The sequence below is a fragment of the Malaclemys terrapin genome, chromosome 11 (genome assembly GCF_027887155.1).
Source record: "Malaclemys terrapin pileata isolate rMalTer1 chromosome 11, rMalTer1.hap1, whole genome shotgun sequence".
NCBI lineage: Eukaryota > Metazoa > Chordata > Testudines > Emydidae > Malaclemys > Malaclemys terrapin.
In genome coordinates, this window is record NC_071515.1 from 77,821,491 (window position 1) to 77,845,976 (window position 24,486).

General features: G+C 57.9%; 1 protein-coding gene across 2 annotated transcripts in view; it reads left to right on the top strand.

Annotated features, from left to right (window-relative positions):
• Nucleotides 1–24,486, top strand: part of VIL1 (villin 1) — a 48,994-nt gene that overhangs the window by 15,519 nt on the left and 8,989 nt on the right. Inside the window, exons 1-12 of one of the 2 annotated variants that reach the window (XM_054044421.1) lie at nucleotides 12,565–12,689; nucleotides 15,241–15,336; nucleotides 15,635–15,709; nucleotides 16,313–16,509; nucleotides 17,251–17,359; nucleotides 17,995–18,105; nucleotides 18,902–19,104; nucleotides 20,334–20,412; nucleotides 20,764–20,862; nucleotides 22,466–22,619; nucleotides 22,841–22,941; nucleotides 23,558–23,695. In XM_054044421.1, the coding sequence (XP_053900396.1) occupies nucleotides 15,262–15,336; nucleotides 15,635–15,709; nucleotides 16,313–16,509; nucleotides 17,251–17,359; nucleotides 17,995–18,105; nucleotides 18,902–19,104; nucleotides 20,334–20,412; nucleotides 20,764–20,862; nucleotides 22,466–22,619; nucleotides 22,841–22,941; nucleotides 23,558–23,695 (1,341 nt within the window). In that variant the 5' untranslated portion in view covers nucleotides 12,565–12,689; nucleotides 15,241–15,261. Of the gene's footprint in view, nucleotides 1–12,564; nucleotides 12,690–15,240; nucleotides 15,337–15,634; nucleotides 15,710–16,312; nucleotides 16,510–17,250; nucleotides 17,360–17,994; nucleotides 18,106–18,901; nucleotides 19,105–20,333; nucleotides 20,413–20,763; nucleotides 20,863–22,465; nucleotides 22,620–22,840; nucleotides 22,942–23,557; nucleotides 23,696–24,486 lie in introns of those variants that run through there. The other variant, XM_054044422.1, reaches the window with a different exon arrangement.

Genomic DNA, 24,486 nt, shown 5'->3' on the forward strand with positions numbered 1-24,486 from the left:
GCGCCCAGAACTGGACACAATACTCCAGTTGAGGCCTAATCAGTGTGGAGTAGAGCAGAAGAATGACTTCTTGTGTCTTGCTTATAACATTCCCGCTAATACATCCCAGAAGGATGTTTGCTTTTTTTGCAACAGCGTTACACTGTTGACTCATATTTAGCTTGTGATCCACTACGACCCCCAGATCCCTTTCCACAGTACTCCTTCCTAGGCAGGCATTGCCCATTCTGTATGTGTGCAACTGATTGTTCCTCCCTATGTGGAGGACTTTGCATTTGTCCTTATTGAATTTCATCCTATTTACTTCAGACCATTTCTCCGGTTTGTCCAGATCATTTTGAATTTTAATCCTACCCTCCAAAGCACTTGCAACCCCTCCCAGCTTGGTATCCTCTGCAAACTTTATAAGTGAACTCTCTGGGCCATTATCTAAATCATTAATGAAGATATTGAACAGAACCGGACCCAGAACTGATCCCTGTGGGACCCCACTCGTTATGTCCTTCCAGCATGACTGTGAACCACTGATAACTACTCTCTGGGAATGGTTTTCCAACCAGTTTTGCACCTACCTTACTGTAGCTTCATCTAGGTTGCATTTCCCTAGTTTGTGTATGAGAAGGTCATGCGAGAGAGTATCAAAAGCTTTTACTAAAGTCAAGATATACCACATCTACCGCTTCCCTCCATCCACAAGGCTTGTTACCCTGTCAAAGAAAGCTATCAGGTTGGTTTGACACGATTTGTTCTTGACAAATCCATGCTGTTACTTATCACCTCATTATCTTCTAGGTGTTTGCAAATTGATTGCTTAATTATTTGCTCCATTATCTTTACGGGTACAGAAGTTAAGCTGACTGGTCTGTAATTCCCCGGGTTGTCCTTATTTCTCTTCTTATAGATTGGCACTAGATTTGCCCTTTTCCAGTCCTCTGGAATCTCTCCTGTCTTCCATGACTTCTGAAAGATAATTGCTAATGGCTCAGATATCTCCTCAGTCAACTCCTTGTGTATTCTAGGAGGCATTTCATCAGGCCCTGGTCACTTGAAGACATCTAACTTGTCTAAGTAATTTTTAACTTGTTTTTTCCCTATTTTAGACTCTGATCCTACCTCATTTTCACTGGCATTCACTGGTTAGACGTCCAAATTGCCACCAACCTTCTTGGTGAAACCCAAAACAAAGAAATCATTAAGCACCTCTGCCATTTCCACGTTTTCTGTTATTATTTCCTCCCCCTCATTGAGTAACGGGCCTATCCTGTCCTTGGTCTTCCTCTTGCTTCTAAAGTATTTGTAGAGTGTTTTCTTGTTAACCCTTTACATCTCTAGCTAGTTTGTTCTCTTTTTGTGCCTTGGCCTTTTGAATTTTGTCCCCACAGACTTGTGTTATTTGTTATATTCAGCCTTTGTCATTTGAGCTAGTTTCCACTTTTTGAAGGACTCTTCTTGAGTTTCAGATCATTGAAGAGCTCCTGGTTAAGCCAGGCTGGTCTCTTTCCAGACTTCCTGTCTTTCCTACACGGTGGGATAGTTTGCTCTTGTGCCCTTAGTAATGTCTCTTTGAAAAAAAAAGTCTGGGCGTACCCTTTGCTAAAGTCGCCTTCTTGAAATCCATTGTCTTTATTGTGCTGTTCTCCCTCCTACCGTTCCTTAGACTCATGAACTCGACCATTTCAGGATCACTTCCTCCCAAACTGCCTTCCACTTTCCAATTCTCAACCAGTTCCTCCCTATTTGTCACAATCAAATCGAGAACAGCCTCTCCCTTAGAACAACCTCTTCACCCTGGGAAATAAAAAATTGTCTCCAATACATTCCAAGACCTTGTTGGCTAATCTGGGCCCTGCTGTGTTATTGTCCCAACAGATGTCTGGGGAGTGGAAGTCCCCCATCACCACCACCAACATAAGGTTGTTCTTATTTGCTGACTTGTCCTAATTTGCTAAAACCGGCTATGTGCTGTGGCTAATTCCTACAGAGAGCGCCATAGGGTGTGTGAAACTGCGCTCTGTAGGGGTTTGCTACCTGTAGCAGGGAGAGGTAGTGAATTGTTACCATTAGCAGTTACTGATACGTATGGTTGTTCTTATGTGCTCACTTGTCCTAATCTGCTAAAACTTGACAGTGGTGTGGGATGGAAACATAAAGTGTTCGGCTTCCAAAGGACCCTGCCTGGATTCATTGTAGTGGGACATGGGACATGTGGAGAATAATTTAAACTCTTAATTTCCTTAGGGTTCCCCCTCGATAGACTTCTATGCTGGTGCGATCTCTGCCCATTACAGTTCATATCTCAGCAGGCCGGCCCAGGCAGCAGTGCACTTGTCCTGCTGCCTTGACTGAGAAAGGTTCTGATCAAAGGGAGCGTAGATTCCTGCAAGCTCCGGGGTAATATCTCATTGGAGAGGAAAGGGCTTGTTCAGAAAGAGATTTTGAAGTCTGTAGGGTACAGAGGAGCCAGACGGGTTTGTCTCCATGCAGGTGTATGTTATTCTCGGGGGGCTGGGTAGAAAGGAGAGAGAATTTGGGATTTCCTATTTCCCTTACTGAGGGCCATCTACGCTCCCCTGACATTTGTCCTGGCAGAATCAGTTCCCACCTATTTATTAGAGGGTCCAAACATGGCTGCCATCACCCAGCGGCATCGGTGGTGGTGGAGATGAGAAGAGGGCCCCCAAAGTCCTTTCCCTCCCCCAAACACTCTCATGCATGTGGAAGCCGTAATGTTGCTGTTGCCTAAATACCCCGATGGCAAACGGGTAGGGGCAGAAGGCCCTGCCAGCTGTACTGAGCACCCCAGAGGAGCCAGGCACTGTGTGGCGTGTATGATGCTACACCTATTCTGTACTGGTGAGGGCAACCCTCACTCCCCAGTGCTCCTGGTGGCCCCAGGGCTTCCCCGGCTTCCACCAGCACAATCACCCTCCTACCACCCCTGCTTGGAGATGTACCACCTTCTCCTGCACTACCCCACTGCTGAAGCTTTAGGGCCATAGCCGAGCCTGCTGTTGGTAAAGTGCTCGTGATCTCTATGAAACAGGGCGTAGGATGATTCTAACTGTTGCTACTGAGGATCTCAAACTCAGACAAACCTTAGTGGGGAGGTGTCACGGAGTATTGGGGAACTCAGGGCCCTGCACCCCCAGCTTCCTGCGATTCACCATGACTCTCAGCCAGCCAGTAAAGCAGAAGGTTTATTTGGATGACAGGAATACAGTCCAAGACAGGTCTTTCAGGCACAGACAACAGGGACCCCCTCAGTTAGGTCCATCTTGGGGTCCCAGGGTGCCCCAGCCCCCTTGGGAGGTCAGAGCAATCTCTGCCTCCCCACCATCTCACCACCCAGCTTCCAAGACCCTGCCTTCAGCGACCCCTCCCACAGCCTTTGTTCAGTTTCCCAGGCCCCGGAGTCACCTGGCCTCCAACCCCTTCCTGGGTTCTCATGTTACACGCTCAGGTATTCGCCTTCGGGCAGACTCCCATCCCGCAATGCAGACTATCCCAGCCACACTCCCCTGTCAGCATTCACAGACCACAGTAAGAACAGGCCCAGTTCGTCACATCTCTCCCCCCTTCGAGACCGAACTGAGCGGGGTCACTTTAGCCAGTGACCTGGGGAAGTTTGAACCTACCCCCGTTCCCATGGATGCCCCCGCATCCCTCCCATTCCTTGGTGAGAATTACACCAGGCCCCTTCAGTTTCATGCCCCCCCTTAGGTCGAGGGTGCTTGATGGCCCTCGCAGTTCGCATGTGGGAAGGTTTATGCGGCCTGTGCCCTTTCCCCACCCCCATACCTCCGGGGCTCCAACTGGGCTGTGGTCTTCTCCCAGCGCTCCAGTCTGGAGGTCTGTGCTTTGGGCTCTCTTGGTTTAGAGCCGCCCTTTTAACCTTGGCCACCCTCTGGAAAGGATCCTTTATGCTGGGCAAGGGTCCTAAAGCCGTTTTCCCCTTGTCCCAGGCCTTCCTCCCCCTCTGACAGGGGTCACAGGATCCGCAGTACTGTCGGACAGTAACAAAGACCCCAGGCCAGTAAAAGCTCCGTAGCAACCTCTGCTGGGTACGCCAGGTTCCCTGGTGCCCTGAGAGGGGAATGTCATGGGCCCGGCACAGCAGCTGGCGGCGATACTTCTGGGGTACCACCAGCTGCCTCCTGATCCCCCCTGACTTCATTTTCCCTGGGGGAGCCCATTCTCGGTACAGGAACCCCTTCTCCCACAGGAACCTTTTCCGGCCACCTCGTTCCATGGTCTGTACCGCATTGAGGTCGGCCAGGTCCCTTATCTTCTGCAAGGAGGGATCTCTCTGCAACTCGGCCTGGAACTCAGCAGCTGGGACAGGGATGGCCACCTGCTCTTTCTCGCCCGCTGAGTCTGAAGCTGCAGCCTCCCTGAGCCGTGTCCCTGGGCGTTCCCTCCCCACCAGGTTAGGGTCCTGCGCCTCAGGCAAGGCACCCCCCCCAAGGCCAGGGTGCAGTGCCCCTCGCCGGCTCTGACTGCGGGTCACAACCAGTGCCCTTTGGGGGTTGCTTGGCCAGTTCTCCAGGTCCCCCCCCATCAATACCTCAGTGGGCAAATACGGGTGTACCCCCACATCCTTGGGGCCCTCCTTGGCCCCCCACTTCAGGTGTACCCTTGCCACGGGCACTTTGACTGGTGTTCCGCCCACCCCAATCAGGGTCAGGTAGGTGTTGGGCACCACCTGATCTGGGGCCACCACCTCGGGCCGGGCCAGTGTCACCTCTGCGCCCGTATCCCAGGATCCATTGACCTTCCTCCCATCCACCTCCAGGGGAACAAGGTACTCTCTCCGGAGGGACAGCCCCGCGCCTACCATATAAACCAAAAACCCTGAGTCTGGAGCATCCAGCCCCCTAGAGGAGCTGGCCTGGAGCTCTCCTCCCTCCTTAGCAGGTGGTACTCTGCCAGCCCCCCTTCCCTGGGAATGCTGCCTCTCGCCGGGCTGGGTCTCTACCCAGTCAACCCTCTGTGGGTTCGGTCTGCTCAGTCTGTCCCTGAGCCTGGGGCACTGGGCCCGTATGTGGCCTTTTTGGCCACAGTGGTAGCAGCCCATGTCCCATGGGTCCCCTTGAGTGGGTCGGATGGTCCTGACGCCGGATGTTTCCCTCTGATGGGGTTTTTCTGTATTTTCCCATGGGGAGGTCCCATGGTGACTTTCTCTTTGTGTTGTGGTGGGACTGTTCCTTTGGGACTCCTCCCTTTTATCTCCTGACCAGCTCTTTACAAACTCATCGGCCAGCCGGCCTGCATGTCGCGGGTTCTCTGGCTTTCTGTCCACCAACCACAGCCTCAGGTCGGATGGGCACCGCTCATACAGTTGCTCCAGTACCAGCAGTTTGACCAGGTCCTCCTTTGTCTGGGCCCCATCAGCCCACTTGCTGGTGTATCCTTCCATGCGGACGGCTAGTTGCAGATATGAGTTCTCAGGGGTTTTATCCTGACTCCGGAACCTTTCCCGGTACATCTCAGGAGTCAGCCCAAACTCACGTAGCAGGGCCTTTTTGAATAGTTCGTAGTCCCCTTTCTCTGCCTCTTCCAGTTGGCGGTACAATGCCACGGCTTTGGGGTCCAGTAAGGGGGTAAGGACCCGGAGTCTGTCCGCGGGATCAACCCGGTGCAGCTCGCAGGCCGTCTCAAAGGCTTCCAGGAAGTCATCCATGTCCTCCCCCTCCTTGTGTGGGGCCAGGATGCACTTATCAAAGCTCTGTGCAGTCCTGGGTCCCCCCTCACTTACCGCAGCCGGGGGTTCACTGCCCTTCAATCTCGCCAGTTCCAGTTCATGCTGACGCTGTCTCTCATTCTCCTCCCGTTCATGCTGACGCTGTCTCTCTTCATGCTGATGCTGTCTCTCTTCATGCTGTCTCTGTTGTTCACGATCCTCCAGCTCTCTCAGTTTTAGCTCTTTCTCCCATTCCAGCCAATTCCGCTCCACGGATGCCGAACGTCGCCGGGAGGATCCTCTGCTGGCCGGCGAGCTTCGCCGGGAGGATCCCCTGCTGGCCGGGGGGGTCACGGCGCCCTCGGTATTTGCTGGGCTCCTCCGCACCCTTCCCCTAGGCATAGGAAGGAGGGGTCTCGGGAAGCCCTCAGCAGCCGGCTGACTACTCCCAGCTGGGACAGACACTGGTGCCTGCGCTGCATTTGCCAGGCTGCTTCCCTGAGACACAGGGATCAGTTCATTCGCGCGATCTTCCGCCTCCAGCCGGGCAATGAGCTGTTCTTTGGTGAGCCTCCCAATGCACAGCCCCCTCTGCTTGCACAGCTCCACCAGGTCGCTCTTAAGCCGCTTGGCATACATCTTCCTGCTGGCCACTCACCGGCCTGTGTTCTCACAGCTCCCCACAATTCCCAGGGGGACCCCTAGTGTGCCAGCCCTTCTCGAGGTCACCACCTCTCTGCCAGGGTCGAGCTGCAGACTCCTCCGCCCCTGGGACCACTCGCTGCGATCCCCCCGGGGGACCCTGTTACTGCAAAAGTCCTTCTCGCTGGTCACACACTCCCAGGGGTAATAACCGTCCCTCTCTCACTCTTCAGCACGCCTGGTCCCCGTCAATCCCCCTTCGTTTTACTGCTCCCCAGTCACTTACTGCAGGAAGCGCCGTCCACGGGGTGCAGTAGATCCCGCCGCTGCCACCAGTGTCACGGAGTATTGGGGGACTCAGGGCCCTGCACCCCCGGCTTCCTGCGATTCACCATGACTCTCAGCCAGCCAGTAAAGCAGAAGGTTTATTTGGATGACAGGAATACAGTCCAAGACAGGTCTTGCAGGCACAGACAACAGGGCCCCCCCTCAGTTAGGTCCAGCTTGGGGTCCCAGGGCATCCCAGCCCACCCCCCTTTGGGGGGTCAGAGCCATCTCTGCCTCCCAGCCATCTCTCCAGCCTGCTTCCAGCACTCTCCCTTCAGCGACCCCTCCCACAGCCTTTGTTCAGTTTCCCCGGGCCCCGGAGTCACCTGACCTCCAACCCCCTCCTGGGTTCTCATGTTACAAGCTCAGGTATGTTCCCTCGGGCCGACTCCCATCCCCCGATGCAGACCATCCTAGTCACACTCCCCTGTCAGCATTCACACACCCCAGCAAGAACAGTCCCAGTTCGTCACAGGAGGCAAAGAGTTGTATTGAAAAGCTGATCATCCCAGCCAGGGCTTTGTCAGGCCTGACCTAGAAAACCTTAAAAAAAGAATAGCTCTTTAGGGGTTCAGGCTTCTCCCACCAACAAATGAGCCAGCGAAGTATTCTAGCAAACTAAGTAAAGCTACCCTGCTATTTCCATTCAGAGGAGAACTGATGCCGAATCCTGCAGCTGACAGAACGTGATATAAACAAGTATCACACAGAAAAAAGATGTCACTGCTGTGTTTTCCCCAGACATTGAGCTTGGGGGGGGTGTTCAGAAATACAGGGGGCAGGGGGAGGACCGATGAGGGCTGAGACTGTTCAGGCGAAGGTGGGCTGTATGGCACCATAGTAAACACTGAAAAATGTTTCACGGCCATTTTATTAGATCTAACTCATGTTTTTAAATCACCGCACAAATTAAAGTTGGCTACACAAGCCTACTACGAAGCACTGTACCTACATCTTCTTGTTGTAAGTTTGCACAACTCAGTTCTCAGTGGTGGCAGATGACAGGACAAGGAGCAATGGTCTCAAGTTGCAGTGGGGGAGGTTTAGGTTGGATATTAGGAAACACTATTTCACTAGGAGGGTGGTGAAGCACTGGAATGGGTTTCCTAGGGAGGTGGTGGAGTCTCCTTCCTTGGAGGTTTTTAAGGCCCGGCTTGACAAAGCCCTGGCTGGGATGATTTAGTTGGGGATTGGTCCTGCTTTGAGCAGGGGGTTGGACTAGATACCTCCTGAGGTCCCTTCCAACCCTGATATTCTATGAACTCTGTTAATGAACTTCTCGAATGCAGTGCATTCATTTTTGGTGGCTTCTCATGTGTCAGGTATTTCCAGTCCTTCATGACATGCTCATGATCAGGCAGACGGCGACTTCTTTCAGAACACAAAATTCTATTCAATGAGGAAAAAGAACGCTCAACCACAGCTGTTGTGACTGGGAGTAGAAAGAGATGAATTCCTACTTCTTCATCCCAGGAAACAGAGCACAAAAATTGGGTCAAACCACTAGTGATGATAAAGAAGAAGTTGAAATCAAATTTACATTTGTTCATCGTATGATATTCCACTCTGTGTTCAAATTCTCTATTCTGTCCTAGTCACATGGCAGCCCCATTGCTGGTAGTGCCTCACTCCACTCAGTTGTCGGTGTTTTATAGGACAGGGATCTGTAAAAGCTACGTAGAGGTTGATGGAATCCAGAAGTCGTTGTTGTAGAGATGTAAGAATCAAGTCTGTGTACTTTACTTTTTTAGCTGGCTTAACAAACACTTCTTGTCTTCTTCATTTAAGGAGTTAATATAAGTGCCCTAATTGGTTAACTTCTGAACTGAAGTCTTTGCTTCTTCCAGTACGTTTTCAATGGATAGCTCTCTGATTGATCCAAGTGTAGCTTCCAGTGCTGGACAGAGATCTACTACTGTTGGAGCAGATTCCTGGATGACATTGTTTAATGACCCAAGTGGTTTCAACAGTAGACTTACAAGGGAGAGAATGGCGATTGTGTTCTCTGAACTTAGCAGCAAAAGTAGTCCACCAGCCTCCCTACTTAGATCTGTCCCATCTCAGTAGATACTTTCCAAAGCCAATAATAATAGTTGCAGTAATTTTAAGACAACAGCCAAGGATCACTCATGAGAAAGCCAGTGTGTTTTCCCAGGTTGGACTAATTTGAACTTCTGTCCCAATGACTCTTCTATATTTTCCAAGATGTTCAGTCCTTTTGGACTCTTGCTGAAAAAGAATATAATGAAGACATTAAATGTATAGCTTTTTTAATGTCTTTTGAAGATTCTGCAGCTTGTACTAGCGCTAGTTGGAGTAGATGGCCTCTGCAGTGTGTATAGGAGAGATTAGGGTTACACTTTTCTCTGTGCAAAGCTTGTGCTTCACCATGTCTTCCAGAGAAGTTTGCAGTTCCATCAAACACACAAGCAGCCATCTGTTTGGGGTCCAATTGACAAGCATTTCACTCTTCTAAGACGTGGGTTGTCAGAGATGCAGCCGATGTGTTTTCTATAACCTGAACATCTGGAAATTGATCTACTGACCTACCACTGACATCAAGAGAACATAGGCAGTGACTTAATACTTGACACCCATTTGCATCGGTGCATTCATCAGCCATGTGTGCACATTTTCTGAATGCGGTGAGCGAGTTCTTCACTTTTTCAACAGCTGAGTCTTTCACTCTTGCTCCGCATGCTTCTAACCAGTCAGTTGAGTTTCCTGCAGAAAGATAGTGATGAGTCCTTGCTGGTCTTGGTCGGAACCAGTGTCCAACTTCAGGATTAACAAATGACAATGCACTTAACATTGGCCTCCAGTTTGTAGTGTGTGGATCTCTTGCTTAAATAGAAAGTAGGATGCCACAGCCGTTTGTTTGAATAAACTGTGTTGTGTCTCCAGCATTTTTAACAGCCTTGTTAAGTACTTCTAAAATTGGCCTTGACAGTGACTGGCTTATAAGGCTTTCTGCATGTCGATGCAGTCCAGAGGATTGGTGTTTTGCAGCCTTTTCACGTAGTTTGTCAGCATTAGCTTTGCTGATCAGTCTGGCAAACCAAACTCCTCCATTTTTACTATATAAATCCATGGTACGCCACATCTTGAATACTGTGTGCAGTCCTGGTCGCCCCATCTCAAAAAACGATATTAGAATTGGAAAAGGGGGGGGGAGGGATAGCTCAGTGGTTTGAACATTGGCCTGCTAAACCCAGGGTTGTGAGTTCAATCCTTGAGGAGGCCACTTGGGGATCTGGGGCAAAATCAGTACTTGGTCCTGCTAGTGAAGGCAGGGGGCTGGACTCAATGACCTTTCAAGGTCCCTTCCAGTTCTAGGAGATGGGATATCTCCATTAATTTAATTTAATTTAATTTAAAAAGGTGCAGAGAAGGGCAACTACAATGATTAGGGGGACAGAACGGCTTCCATATGAGGAGAGATTAAAAAGACTGGGGGACTTCCCGGCTTGGAAAAGAGACTATAAAGGGGGGGATATGATAGAGGTCTATAAAATCTTGACTGGTGTGGAGAAAGTGAATAGCTCCCTCACATAACACAAGAACTAGGGGTCACTCAATGACATTAACAGGCAGCAGATTGAAAACAAACAAAAGGAAGTATTTCTTCACACAGCACACAGTTAACCTGTGGAACTCCTTGCCAGGGGATGTTGTGAAGGCCAAAACTAGAACAAGATTTAAAAAGAACTAGATCAGCTCATAGAGGATATGTCCATCAATGGCTATTAGCCAGGCTGGGCTGGGTTGCAACACCCTGCTCTGAGAGCCTCTGTTTTCCCAAAGCTGGGAGTGAACGACAGGGGATGGATCACTCAATAATCGCCCTGTTCTGTTAATTTTCTTTGAAGCACCTGGCACTGGCCACGGTCAGAAGACAGAGTACTGGGCTAGATGGACCATTGGTCTGACCCAATATGGCCGTTCTTATGTTTTATGTAAATATTAATTATAATATAATAAAAATGTTTAGTACAGAAACTCTCAACCCCAGCCAAAATCGATCACTTGGGCAGCACAGCTCTGTCTGCTGGATACGTAGGCAGAGCAGGTGAGCTCATGTAAATACCGTCTGGTCCCGAAGCCTCCCCCCACCCCGGCTCATCACTAGCTGTCAGGGAGAGTTCACTCACACCTTGCTTACAAATCATCATTTGAAATGATAAGGTTGGCCAACATCACCGAAACGACTGCGCCGACACGGTCAGAATAACCAAGCGCTGGGTGAGGAAGCTAGTCTTTGTTCAGACTTTTCAAACCTGTTATACTTTTCCAGGTACAAGTATTTTATCATACATTGTAGCTGCTTCTAAAGTGCGTATGCGTGTGTCAATTTCACTTCAAATTTTCAACCAAGGACTAAACTGGCAACAACTATTGGTAACTAGTTGACCACTGGGGGGGTGTTGGGGAGATTCGGGGGGGGGGGTGCTACAGCCACCTGGGGGGTGTTGGAGAGATTCGGGGAGGGGTGTACAGCCGCCTGGGGGGTGTTGGGGAGATTTGGGGAGGGGGGTACAGCCGCCTGGGGGGTGTTGGGGAGATTCGGGGGAGGGGTGTACAGCCGCCTGGGGGGTGTTGGGGAGATTCGGGGTGGTGGTGGTACAGCCGCCTGGGGGGTGTTGGCGAGATTCGGGGAGGGATGTACAGCCACCTGGGGGTTGTAGGGGAGATTTGGGGGGTGGTGGTACAGCCGCCTGGGGGGTGTTGGGGAGATTCGGGGAGGGATGTACAGCCACCTGGGGGGTGTTGGGGAGATTCGGGGAGGGATGTACAGCCACCTGGGGGGTGTTGGGGAGATTCGGGGAGGGGGTAGTACAGCCGCCTGGGGGTTGTAGGGAAGACCCGGTATCACTGAATGAAGTCTCCTGCTGCAGCATCTCAGTGGGTTCATCAGACAAAGAGGAGCGGCCGTGACTAGGCCCCGCTCCAGCCCGAATTCTAGGGCCGTTCAGCTCCGGGCTCGGCGCTCGGCAGCTCGGGCTGAGACACCCTATCGCCCAGCTCAGCCGTTCTTTGCAATGGGGCGTGGAGCATCCAGTCAGAGCAGCCTGCAAACCCCTCAGGGACTGGTTTATCCTGGAGACCTGGTTCCTGTGGCTCTAACAGGGAATTTCCCCAGACCCCAGCAGCAGGCTGGGACGGCCTCTGGCCAGCGGGCCGCAGAACTCAGCGGTGGGGTGGATGCTTCTGCTCCTGCAGGGAGCTTCACCGCTTGGCTCTGCGGCCCCTCGGCCTGCAGGTGCCTGGCATGTTTATGGCAGGCAGGTGCACTCGACCCGGCACACCCAGAATGCCCAGTGGCAGGTGGGCGCACTGTACCCAGAATGCCCAGGGGCAGGTGGGTGCACTGTACCCAGAGTCCTCAGTGCCAGGTGGGTGCACTGTACCCAGAATGCCCAGCAGCAGGTGGGTGCACTGTACCCAGAATGCCAAGGGGCGGTGGGCGCACTGTACCCAGAATGCCCAGGGACAGGTGGGCGCACGATACCCAGAGTCCTCGGTGGCGGGTGGGATGCCATCGGCCTGCATGGGCCCAGCGCGTTCGGGGCGGCGTGTTCCTCTCCCGGTGGCCGTGGCGCGGCTCTGCCGGGGACTCTGCTGTGGGCGGGGTGCTCGGGGCCTGCTCTCTGCCCGCGACACCGCGCTGGTTCCCTGCTGATTCCCAGCACTGCCAGATTCGGCTCCAGGCTCTGAGGCAGGTGCCTCCTGCTGCAGGCTGAGGCGGGGTGGGGCCAGGGGACAGATCTGTGACGAGATAACGATGCCGCATGCCGGGCAATAAACAGGGAGTAACGGTGCCAGGGCAGCAGTGGGAAGCTCCCAAGGGACCCAGGGACCTTGGCTCGCCTGCGTGTCCCTCCCCAGGCTCCTGCCCTTATATGGCGAACGCAGGCTCGGGCGAAGGAGGGGACAAAGGTCGCCGGTCTCTGGCAGGAGAGCACTTTGCACAGGTACCAGCCGTCTCCAAGCCGCTGCCTGGGGCACTGCGTCTCAGCCGCGCCAGCTAGCACTAGGAGAGGTAAGGGGCTGACGGTGGGGGTTGGGGGCTTGGCACCTTGGCCTGGCCCCTGCCAGCACGTCCCCTTGTGCCTGGCTTTGCCCTGTAGGCCCTGGGGGCGGATCTCAGCGCCCAGCCCCGAACAGCTGGGACCCATCTGCCAGCCCTCTCCGCCCCCCTCGGCTCCCAGGGCGGGGGGCAGGTGGGAAGTGGAGGCCCCTGACTGAGGAGGGCTGCTCCTTGCTGGTGACTTCTGGGGAAGCGCCTAAGCCCCTGAGCTGAGGATATAGGACCTAACCCCGAGCTCTGGGCTTTGGGTCGGACCCACAGCCTGCAGGGGCAGGGGAGCAGGGACCCCTCTGGGCTCCCCCTAAATCAAACCCACTCCCCTTCCCCCTTGGAGGCGCAGGCTCCATTCCCTGATGGGTGCCAATCACCCGCCCCTCCCTCCGGCCCCACCCCTGCCGGGATGCCCTCGACTCTCAGGTGACAGCCACCAGCCTGGCAGAGGGGTGGCAAGGATGTGGTGTCTCTGGCAGCCCCTGGGGTCGGCGAGCAGAGGGCCTGTGAGCCTGTACAGGACGTCACTGCACATCAGCGCCCACGCAGCCCCAGGGAGGAGGGGCAGGAGCAGTATCTGCATGGGACACATTGGTAAACTGAGGCAGGGGGCAGGCCAGGCCACAGAGGGTGTCAGGGTTTGAGATGATCCTGGCGGAGCCACCGGGGGCCTGGTCGCTGTTTAACATCACTGCGCGGGCGCGGGGATCTGGGGGCGATGGCCCCTCCATTGGGTGGAGGCGCAGCCAAGCGGGGGGCAGGCAGGTGGGGGGCATGTGAGGGCTGGATCCAGCTGAGCACACGGGGCAGGGGGGCGGGGAGCAGGCTGAACCCCACACCCAGAACAAAGGCCCATTCTGGGCAGATCGTTGCCCCCGTAACAGAGCCCAGAGGGGCCGTGTCTGGGCCTGAGGGGTCGGGGGGGCTGCTCCAGCTTGTCCTGACCCCAGGGGACAACTGACCCGAGCTGAGCAAGAGGGGCGGGTATTTGAGCCGCTCTGAATGTCCGGGGGGGGGGGGGGAGATCAGCATGGGGGTGCATGCAGCTGAGTGCACCTGGATCTCGGGGGGGGGAGTGGGGTGCCACCCTTCAGGGCTCCAGCCAGCCGTGAGCAGTCACAGCACAAGGCCAGGCAGGGGAATCCGGTGCCGCTGGGGCTGGATGGCACAGAAGGGGGGGCACACGCTGGCCCCGGGAACGGGGGGGCTCATTGGTGGAGCTCTAGGGCGGGTGAATGGGCAGCGGCGAAGGAGCCCTTGGACGGGGCCAGGCCTACCCGCCGCATGGCCCTGCCAAGGCGCTTTTGCGCGGGCCCCTCGGGCTCATCACCAGGTGGGGTGGGAGGGACCTCGAGTGAGCGGCACGTCCAGCCCTCTGCGCTGAGGCCCGATCAAACCCGGACCAGCCCTCACCAGCCCTGTCCAACCTGGTCTTAGACCCCTCCGGTGACGGGGACCCCACCCCTGCCTTCTCCGACACCTGCCCAGCGCTTCCCCCACCCTCCTCGGCTTTGCTGCTCTCCTCCGGACTCAGCTTATTCCCAGCTACCGGGGCGAGTGTGGGGCGCCCAGAACTGGAGTCAGGACCCAGCCGAGGCCCCCGCCCCGTGCCGAGCAGAGCGGGACACTCACCTGCCGGACGACTCTCCTGTTAATGCACCCCAGGGTGACAGTCACACACCCTCCCAGCCTGGGCATGAGCCCTGCCCTAGGCCGCTGGCCGCATTGCCAGCCCCTCGGGCTCTGGATCCAGGCCTCCGTCAACCCACGAAAGCATCGATCGTGTGCCGGGGCACCCATGGTCCTGGGGAGCAGCTCCCTGGCTGGGGGCAAGCTTTGGGGCTTCCCTACCCCCCCACTCCCGGAAACAGGCACCTCCCACACAGGTGGCAGCTAACCCTGGCATCTGGAGCGCGTACGTTTATCTACCTGGCTGGCCCATTTGTCCCAGCAGCCGGGCCCCGGCTGGCAGAGCGCGCACACCCACGCACCGCACCCCAGAGAGCTGTAAAACCCCACCGCCCGGCGCGACAGCTGCTGCCCTGGGCTGAGCCCGGGGATTAAACCGGGCACCTCCGGAGCTACCAGCCCCAGCCAGCACGGCCTGAGCGGCAGAGCCCAGACCTGGCCGGGGCACAGATAATGCACAAGGACACGGCCGCTGCCCCTGCCCCAGAGCTGCCCATCTGGCACCTTCCACCACAGCCCCCAGCCCAGCCCACGCCTCTCGACCATGGCGCTGCCTTTGGCCGAGCTGCCTCCCGGGTGCAGGGACTTGCTGGCACATGCACTGGGGGTCCCCTCTCCCCGACCACCAGGGGAACTGGGCACGGCACCAGAACCAGCTCTGGAAATGAGCCCCTGGCCAACCGGGCCAAGGGCCAGCGCCTTGGAGCGTGGGGTGCACACGGAGCCCCCCGCGAGGCTCCAGGAAGGGGCTCGGCTCAGCGTCTCCCTGTTCTTAATGAGTGCTAACGAAGGCGTCACCAATGCTGCCTCTCCCCCATGCCAGGCCCCCACCGTGCCGCCCACCATGCCGGAACTCACCGCCAAAGTCACCAAGACGCTGAACAGAACCACGCCCGGGCTGCAGATCTGGAGAATCGAGGTGGGTGATGGGACTCGGCGACGGGGGGGACCCAGCCGGGGAGGGGGCTCCTGGCTCTCTGCGCTCTTCGGTGCCCGGGACTGAGAGCCTGCGAACATCTCGGGGACGCGGCCTCACGGGGATACTGGGGGATGTCAGGCTGCCTGCAGCAGTGAAGGGGTTAACCCAGCTGTACATTGCGAGCTCAGGCAGGTGGCACAAGGGTACCTGGGCCGTCCCCCCCAGCCTGGTTCGCCTGCGCTGGTTTGCCAGGGGAGGCCCCCTCCGGACTCAGCGCTGCGTTTCCTTCTCTTCCCAGAAAATGGAGATGGTGCCGGTGCCTCCCAAAAGCTACGGGAACTTCTACGAAGGGGACTGCTACGTGCTGCTGGCGGTATGGGCTGGGCCTGGGCCGGAGCCGGGGGGGGGCAGCGGGGCGCCCTCCTGGGTATGGGCAGCTGCATGTCTCGCCCCGTGGAGGGTGGGGGGGCGGCGTGGGGCAGGGTTGCTTAGCACCCGGCAGTGTGTGTGTGTGACAGCGAGTGCGGGCGTGCGCTGGGGCAAGCGGGTGTGCAAGCCGGGGTGTGCACGCCAGCCGGGGTGAGCGAGCTGAAGGGGGAATAGGCTGTAATATTTGTATGAGGTCCAGCCGGCCGGACACCATGCCCACCTGCAAACAGGCGCCTGCCACCCGCTGGGGAGCAAGGCCGTATAGGGGAAACTGAGGCACACACAGGCCTCATGGAAATATTACAGCGTATGCCGCTTCGTCACAGTGCGACGGGAGGGGAGGGCTGGGAGTGTGCACGTGTTCCGTGCAGGCCGGCGTCTCAATACGAGCGTGCCCGCCCGGGACTGCGTCCGGCTGCCAGGGCCTCGCCGCGTGCTGAGCGGCTCCTCCCGGTTAGCCAGTGGCGGGATCCTGGCCCAAGGCAGCCTGGCGGCCCCCAGACCCCGGAGCTGTGCCCGCCGCTAGCCCAGTGTCCTTTGGCCGCAGACGCACAAGACCGGGAACAGCTTCAGATACGACATCCACTACTGGCTGGGCCGGGAGTCGTCGCAGGACGAGCAGGGGGCGGCCGCCATCTACACCACGCAGATGGACGAGCACCTGGGCGGGGTGGCCGTGCAGCACCGCGAGGCCCAGGGCAACGAGAGCAACGTCTTCAAGGGCCACTTCAAACAGGGACTCATGTACGTAGGGGCCGGGGAGGCGGAGCCCCGCCCGCTTGGGGCAGGCGGCCCCCCAGCAGTTGCGATCGTGCGTGGGACCATGTCGCCCCCTAGGGGCCGGTCCCGGCAACTCCAACAGCCTGCGCCGGACCCGCAGCAGGAGGGGGCACGCGCTCTCGGTCCTGGGTTCGAGCCCCGCTCTCAGCCGCGGTGCGGGTGCATGGCTGCAGAAGGGCTGTTTGGATCCGGACCCTGCTGTCTGGGCCCAGGACGGATCCACAACCCGCCCAGGGTAGAGGGAGCCACCAGCTAGCCCCTGCCCCATGGGAGGGACTCGGGAGCCACTGAGCGGTCCCCGGAAGGCAGGCCTGGCAGGGAGTGGCCAGGTTGGGGGCTGCCCCCACCCCATAAGCAAAGGCCCCTGCAGCTGAGCTCTCCTGGAGAACACCAGGTTTCTGTTCCCAGAGGCTAAGGGCCTCAGTTTCCCCAGGGACGGAGACTCGCTGGGACAGGCAGCAGGGTCGAGTGGCTAGAGCAGGGGAAGAGGAGCCAGGACTCCTGGGTTCTAAGCCCCCCCCCCCCCCCACTCCCGCTCTCTGTGCGACTGGGGCATGTCCCCGACCATCACCCGAATGGGGAGAGCGATCCTGAAAAAGCTGCCCCCTGGGGGGAGGGGAAGTTTAACCCCTTCGTGTCTGCAAAGCCCTGGGCAGGCTGCAGGGCCCTGGGGCTCCCCCCTCTGACCCGGCCTTTCCCGCGCAGCTATAAGAAGGGTGGCGTCGCCTCGGGGATGAAGCATGTGGAGACCAACACGTACAATGTGCAACGGCTGCTGCACGTGAAGGGCAAGAAGAACGTGGTGGCTGGAGAGGTGGGTGACGGGGGGGAGGTTGGCACAAGCCCCGGAGCCCCCAGTCCACGGCCGCACGCTGGCTTTGGGCTTAAACCCAGCGCCAGGGGCCCTTTGCCAAAAGCCAGCTCAGGGCAGCGTACACACAGGGTTCTCCTTCACTTCCTGTCCTAAACATCTGCACTGAGCCGCTGTGCATCATTAGCAACCGTGCCCCACCCCAGAGGTGGCCGCATTTCAGCACGGGGCAGGTAATCCCTGTGCAGCGTTGCTGTGTGTCTGTTGGAGGGCTGTCACACCCCGCCCCAGAGGCAGCTGCATTTTATTGGGGGGGACGCTGTGGCCATAACGCAAAGGAGGCTAATGAAATTCAGTGCAATGGGGGAGCTGAGGCCTGAGAGGGTCATGTCAGGGTGAGCCTGCTCACGAGCTCCTAGACACTGGGACAGGGTGTGTGAAATGCAGCCTTCTGCGGGGGGACTCAGAATCATGTCGCTGTGTGTCATAGGCCCTGTACTGCCGCCAGCTGGTGGGGATTCCCCTTTAACTCCCATCCCAGGGAGAACCCTTTAGCGCTAGAGAACCCAGGAGTCCTGCCCCCAGCCCTGTGCTTTGCCCCCTTGCTCCCCCACTGACCTGGCTGCCTTCGCCTGCAGGTGGAGATGAGCTGGAACAGTTTCAACCAGGGGGACGTTTTCCTGCTGGACCTGGGCAAGCTCATCATCCAGTGGAACGGGCCGGAGAGCAACCGCGCCGAGCGGCTGAAGGTAGCGCTGCGTGTCATAGACCCTGTACTGCCGCCAGCTAGGAGGGGCCAGAACTCCCCCCCCCCCCCCCCCGAGGGTCTCTGTGAGCGTTGGGCAGCCTCTGCCGCTGGGGTGCAGTCGCCCAGCCCTGCTGGTTACTGAGTGACACCCACTGGGGACGTGTCCACTGGGCTCTCTCCAGGGGCCTCGGGTGCTGCTGTTGTTCGCTCGGCCCCGATCCTTCCCAAGGAGCCCTGCTGGCTCCCCGCCCCCATCCCTGCAGTGTTCGGTGCTCAGCCCCTCATCTCTGCTCTCACCTGAGGGAGTGAGAGACCCAAACACCCCCTCGGCAGAGGGAGAAGCTGGGATGGGACATGGATCAGCTGTCCCTGCAGAGAGGGGGCTGCCACGTCCCCTTTGCATGGTGGGGGAACCCAAATGGGTTGGTCTCCCCCAAGTCAGCCCTGCCCCAAGAGAGGGGGTCTCCCCTATGGCAGCTCTGGTGCCCCTCACTCCCGACCCGCAGCCCCTGCTAGCCCAGCCCTGCCCCCCCCACAGCTCTGCCGGTGCCCCTCACTCCCAACCCGCAGCCCCTGCTAGCCCAGCCCTGCTCCCCACAGCTCTGCCAGTACCCCTCACTGCTGACCCACAACCCCCTGCTAGCCCAGCCCTGGGCTCCCCCCTACAACTCTGCCGGTGCCCCTCACTCCCGACCCGCACCCCCCTGTATTATTCCATAAATCAGCTGCCCTGTGTCTGCTGCCCTGCCCAGGTTGCTCTCACACGCAGCCCCATGTTTTGGCCTGTTTTGGTGCAGGGCATGAACCTGGCCAAGGACATCCGGGACCGCGAGCGGGGCGGGCGTGCCCAAGTGGCTGTGGTAGATGGCGAGGACGAGGCGACCACCCCAGAGCTGATGAAGATTCTCACCCATATGCTGGGGGACCGGAGGGAGATCAAGGCAGCCATCCCCGACACCGTGGTGGACCAGAAGCTGAAAAGCATTCTCAAGCTCTACCAGTGAGTCGTCCAGGGGAGGGGCCAACACGCAGCATGTGGGGTGAAGGAAGCTGTCAGCCCCGTGGGGAGAGGAGACCCCTGCACAAGCGGGCCTTGTGTGGTCTCCCTCCAGGACTCTCCCATGCCCTGGCATGCCCACACTGCATCTTATCTGAGGCTAAAAAGGGCTTCAGGCCCATCAATCCACCCCCCAAAGCACTAGCTGTATAGCAGTTTCCTGCAGCAGTGAGTTCCACCAGTTAATTGCAATGTATTTCCCTTCTCCGTTCTCCCTATTACCTTCTTCATGCCCTGTAGCGTCCCCTGGTGCTTGCATCATGAAATACTCCTCCTACAGAGACAGCAAGAGCAGCTACGGAGCAGAATCCCTCTGGGGCTAGTCAGAGCGGTGTCAGGTGAAGTCAGTTTTAAAGTCAATAGCAGCCAGTGGCTAGGCTTAAATGTCTCCAGCTGTAGCTGCTGTGAAAGGTTTTTAGGCGCAGACTCAGGAACCAGCCTGTCTCTGATGTGTCCCTTTTTCGCAGTCACCGTTTTCAGCCAACGTGCGCACAGCTCCCATAAAACGTTGGTTTTCCCTGGTTTTTGAATTCTCTGCTGGAAACCTGCTTTCGTAATCCGCATTCCTCCGAGGTAGAAAACATGCAACAGACAGAGCCAGATCCCTTTCAGCGTCATCTTTATGACCATCTGCAGGAAAGTCCAGGGAGTTAGAGATCTGCTCTGCCTGCGTAAATGAAAGGAGATCCCTGCATATCTCCGGGGGGGTTGTGGAGTCTGCAATGTGAAATCTTACTTCCACCCTGTCCACTGTGATGGTTTGTCTCTGGGGCACGGAACAGGGGCATGGTGATGAGATTCTGCCACCTTTCTTGCTTTGTTTGTTCCTTTTGGTTGCAACCTTTGTGGCTGTTTTCCTTCTGTTTCTGTCTCCTGTTTACTCCTGACGCCATGTCATGTACCTCTCTAGCTTGCTTAGATACACCAGCTGGCCTGTGTTCGTCATAAGATCTTTTAAGACTCTCCCAGGTACGGCTGAGGTTAGCGTTAAATAAGTATTTTGCACGTAGCGCCACCGAGTGGCTGAATTGCGCAATCCAGTTTAGCATCCCTGGCCAGGTTCGCAGCAGAGGGCAGCTTTTAAAGGGGCAGTGCTCGCTTAGCTCAGGGCCCTGCGTTCCCTGCTCTGTGCGGGGCATGGCTGAGCTGGGGCTGTCTCTGGTTTCTCGCAGTGTCTCCGATGCTGAGGGGAATCTGGTGATCCAAGAGGTCGCCACCCGCCCCCTGACCCAAGATCTGCTGCAGCACGAGGTACGTGGTCCCTGCAGGAGGCTCCCGAGGGGTTTCCTCTGAGCTCCTTGGGACTGGGCGCACAGACAGATGGTCTCTCCAGCCCTCCCACCACGCCAGTATCTGAGCGGCGTGGTCCCTGCTAAGGAGGAGGGGATGTCTCCATCCCTTCTCCCACTTGACGCCTCCGTCAGGCAGTCCCACGTGCCCAGGGCGACCCGCTGGGAGCTGAGCCAGCAGAGGGGACCCCAGGCTGTGGGATCCTGACCCACTGAGCCCACCAGGAGGCAGGCAGTGCAGCGCGCACTTGGGACCCATTGCTGGTGGTCGAGGGGGACTCCAATCTGACCTCTCTCTCTCCCGGCCCCCCAGGACTGCTACATTCTCGACCAGGGTGGCCTGACCATCTACGTCTGGAAAGGCAGGAAGTCCACCAAGGAGGAGAAGCAGCAGGCCATGAGCAGAGCCCTGGTGAGTGTGTGTGTGTGGGGGTGGGTGCTGGGGCAGGACCCGCAGTGGCTGGGATGGGGAGATACCCTGCGCCCCGTTCCCAGCCCCCACAGGTCGCCAGGTGGGTGGGGGCTGCCTGTGCCCAGGTGTGACCTCATGGTGCCCCCTGCTGTCTGTCAGCCCTGTGGAAATTAACCCCTTGGGGTCTGGACAGCTCCTGTGCAGTGGATTACTGGCTGGGAACCCCCCCGAGAGGACGCAGCGCCCCCTAGAGGCGATTCTCACCGAGCTGCATCAGCCCTGGGGGATTGGGGTCTGTCAGTGGGTGGGGCCCTGAGCTGCCCGCCGGGACCCTGCCTCTCCTTGCTCCACTGTCAGACCCGGTGTAACGGCCTTGCTTTTAGCAGAGTCACTCCTGATTGGCACCAGCACGGGCAACAGGCCCCCAGAGCTCTGCGCCAGCCACAGGGCACCCCCCCCACTGCGTCAAACCCGCCGTGCGACGGAACCTGGTGTTGTACACATGCACGGATGCAGGTTCCCTGGCACATCATAGACATTGCCACACAGACCCCCTCACACGCACACACAGGTCCCCAGGCACACCTACAGCGATTCCCCCTTATACACACACACACACACCTCCCCTTACACAAGCATGCACACACACACACTCAGACCCCGTTGCACATGCCTGTGCGCACCCATATTGCCAGCAGATCGAGGGACGTGATCATTCCCCTCTATTCGACATTGGTGAGGCCTCATCTGGAGTACTGTGTCCAGTTTTGGGCCCCACACTACAAGAAGGATGTGGAAAAATTGGAAAGAGTCCAGCGGAGGGCAACAAAAATGATTATGGGGCTGGAGCACATGACTTATGAGGAGAGGCTGAGGGAACTGGGATTGTTTAGTCTGCAGAAGAGAAGAGTGAGGGGGGATTTGATAGCTCCTTTCAACTACCTGAAGGGGGGTTCCAAAGAGGATGGATCTAGACTGTTCTCAGTGGTGGCAGATGACAGAACAAGGAGCAATGGTCTCAAGTTGCAGTGGGGGAGGTCTAGGTTGGATATTAGGAAACACTATTTCACTAGGAGGGTGGTGAAGCACTGGAATGGGTTCCCTAGGGAAGTGGTGGAATCTCCTTCCTTAGAGGTGTTTAAGGTCCGTCTTGACAAAGCCCTGGCTGGGATGATTTAGTTGAGGTTGGTCCTGCTTTGAGCAGGGGGTTGGACTAGATGACCTCCTGAGGTCCCTTCCAACCCTGATATTCTATGATATCCCCCCACACTCATACACAGACCCAGAGATCCCCTTATGCACACACAGATCCTCTCATACAGCCGTGTGCACACACAGACAGATTCTCTGGCGCGCACACACTGCTTGGTACCTGCCGGCATGGGGACCCGGGTGGAGACCCAGGAGCGTTTGGGGGGGGGGGGGCTGTTAAAAGGCTGCCCCCCATCAGGGCGAGGGCACCACTCTCCCTGCAGTGCCCCAGCCTCTCTGATTGCCCGGTGCAGCGCTGGCTTGGCAGTGACATCGCCAGCTAGACGAGGGCCTGGAGCCGGGATGCCCCCTCTCTGCTGCCCCCCCACCCACCGGGCGCTGTCTCTTGCAGGGGTTCATCAAAGCCAAGAACTACCCGCCCAGCACCCGCGTGCAGACCGAGAACGACGGGGCCGAGTCGGCCATGTTCAAGCAGCTCTTCCAGAAATGGACCGTCAGCAACCAGACCAGCGGCCTGGGCAAGACCCACAGCCTGGGCAAAGTGGGTAAGGGCCAGGGGCCCAGGCACCAGTGGGGCAGGGCCCGGCACCAGGAGGTGGGGCCCAAGGAAGGGTCCTGTGGCAGCCTGCGGAGGGGGATGGGGCTCAGCTTGGGGGGCTGCTGGGAGCCCCTCGATACCACCCCTCCCCCCCAGCTGCGAGTGGACTGGTCAGCCGGCCGCGTGCCCCTCCCCCACCCAGCCTCAGTGCCCGTCTTTCTCCCCCAGCCAAAGTGGAGCAGGTCAAGTTCGACGCCACCACCATGCACGCCAAGCCCGAGGTGGCCGCGCAGCAGAAGATGGTGGACGACGGCTCCGGGGAGGTTGAGGTAAAGGACAGGCCGCTGGCCACCGGCCTGGCCACCAGTGGGGATCGAACCGGCCCCGGCTCCTGTGTGGCTCAGCACAGCGCAGACACGGGGCCCCCCACCCCTGCTGGGTACATGGGCTCCCCCGTGTGACCAGTGGGACCCCTAGCTCGGGGTGCAGCTGTCAGGTGGGCGTTGATGGGGTCAGCAGAGCGAGGTGCCATGGGAGAGGAGGGGGAGGCCCTGGGGCCACGCTGAAGGCCAGACCAGCCAGCGTGCGGCTGAACAGAGCCGGTGCCGTTGGCAGGAGGCTCACGGACCCAGCCCAGCTCCAGGACGTTAGCAGGCCTGACTGGAGTTGCTGGCACGGAGCAGGGCCATGCGCCTGGCGCATCCTCCAGGTGTCACATGGAGACTGAGACATCGGCCCTCCGGATCCCTCGCCTCTGGGCTCTGCCCCCCTGCATACTCCCAGCAGGGGGCGCTGGCAGCCCCTGATCCCCCCAGCCCTTGGACTCTGCCCCCGCAGCATCCCCACGGCAGGGCCCAGCCGGCCCCCAGGGGCTCAGCAATGCCAGCTGCTGGGGGGTGGGGGTGGTAGGAGTCAGCCCCCGGCTCATTCCCGGCTCCCCGGCAGGTCTGGCGCGTGGAGGACTTGGAGCTGGCGCCGGTGGAGACGCGCTGGCTGGGCCATTTCTACGGCGGCGACTGTTACCTCATCCTCTACAAGTACCTCGTCAACAACAAACTGCACTACATCATCTACATCTGGCAGGTGCGTGGGCCCCCGCTGCCCCAGTCTCCGATGGGCTCAGGGCCTGGGTCGTCCCGGACCCCCCCAGCCGAGATCCCAGCTCCAGCCGGGGCCAGGGCCAGCAGGCGTGGGATGATCTTCCCCTGCACAAATCCCGTCCCGACTGTGACAGGTAGAGATCGGCTCTCGCTCGGATGCCAGGGGTTAATCTCCCCAAAATCAAGTCGTCACTGACCAGGCTACCTCTGCATGTTCTTGTTACCTGTAGACGTGTCCAGTCTCAATTCTTGTCTTCAGCGCCATCCTGTGGCAGAGAGTTCCGCAGGCCGATCACGCGCTGGGTGTACATACCTGGGCTTCGTTTTGAATTTGCCCCGTTTCAGTCTCATGTAACATCTCCTTGTTCCCGTGCTGTAACCACAGGGCCAGAGCCGACGCACCCTGGGCCAGCCGCTCTCCAGTCGCCGCGCGGCATCCCAGAGCAGGGGGTGGGAGTGAGGTCACAACACAGGGGGGTGCCCCCTACCCACGATGCAGGGACGGTCAGTTAATGCTAGCCAATGGCCACTCTGGGCTGGTTTGCATCTTCCACGTGCCACTCAGATCCTAGCCAGCCCGTTAATTCGCTGAGGGGCGGGGCTTTATCTTCCTCGTTATTTCCCAGATGGGGAAACTGAGGCCCGGTGAGGGGCTCCCCTGACTTTCATGGTTAGGTGACTCGCCCAGTGCTGGGTCGGTGTCGGCGCTGGGCCCAGGGCTTCTGCGGCTGGGGGTCCTAGGGGTTGCGTGGCTCCGCTCTGAGCCCCTCTCCT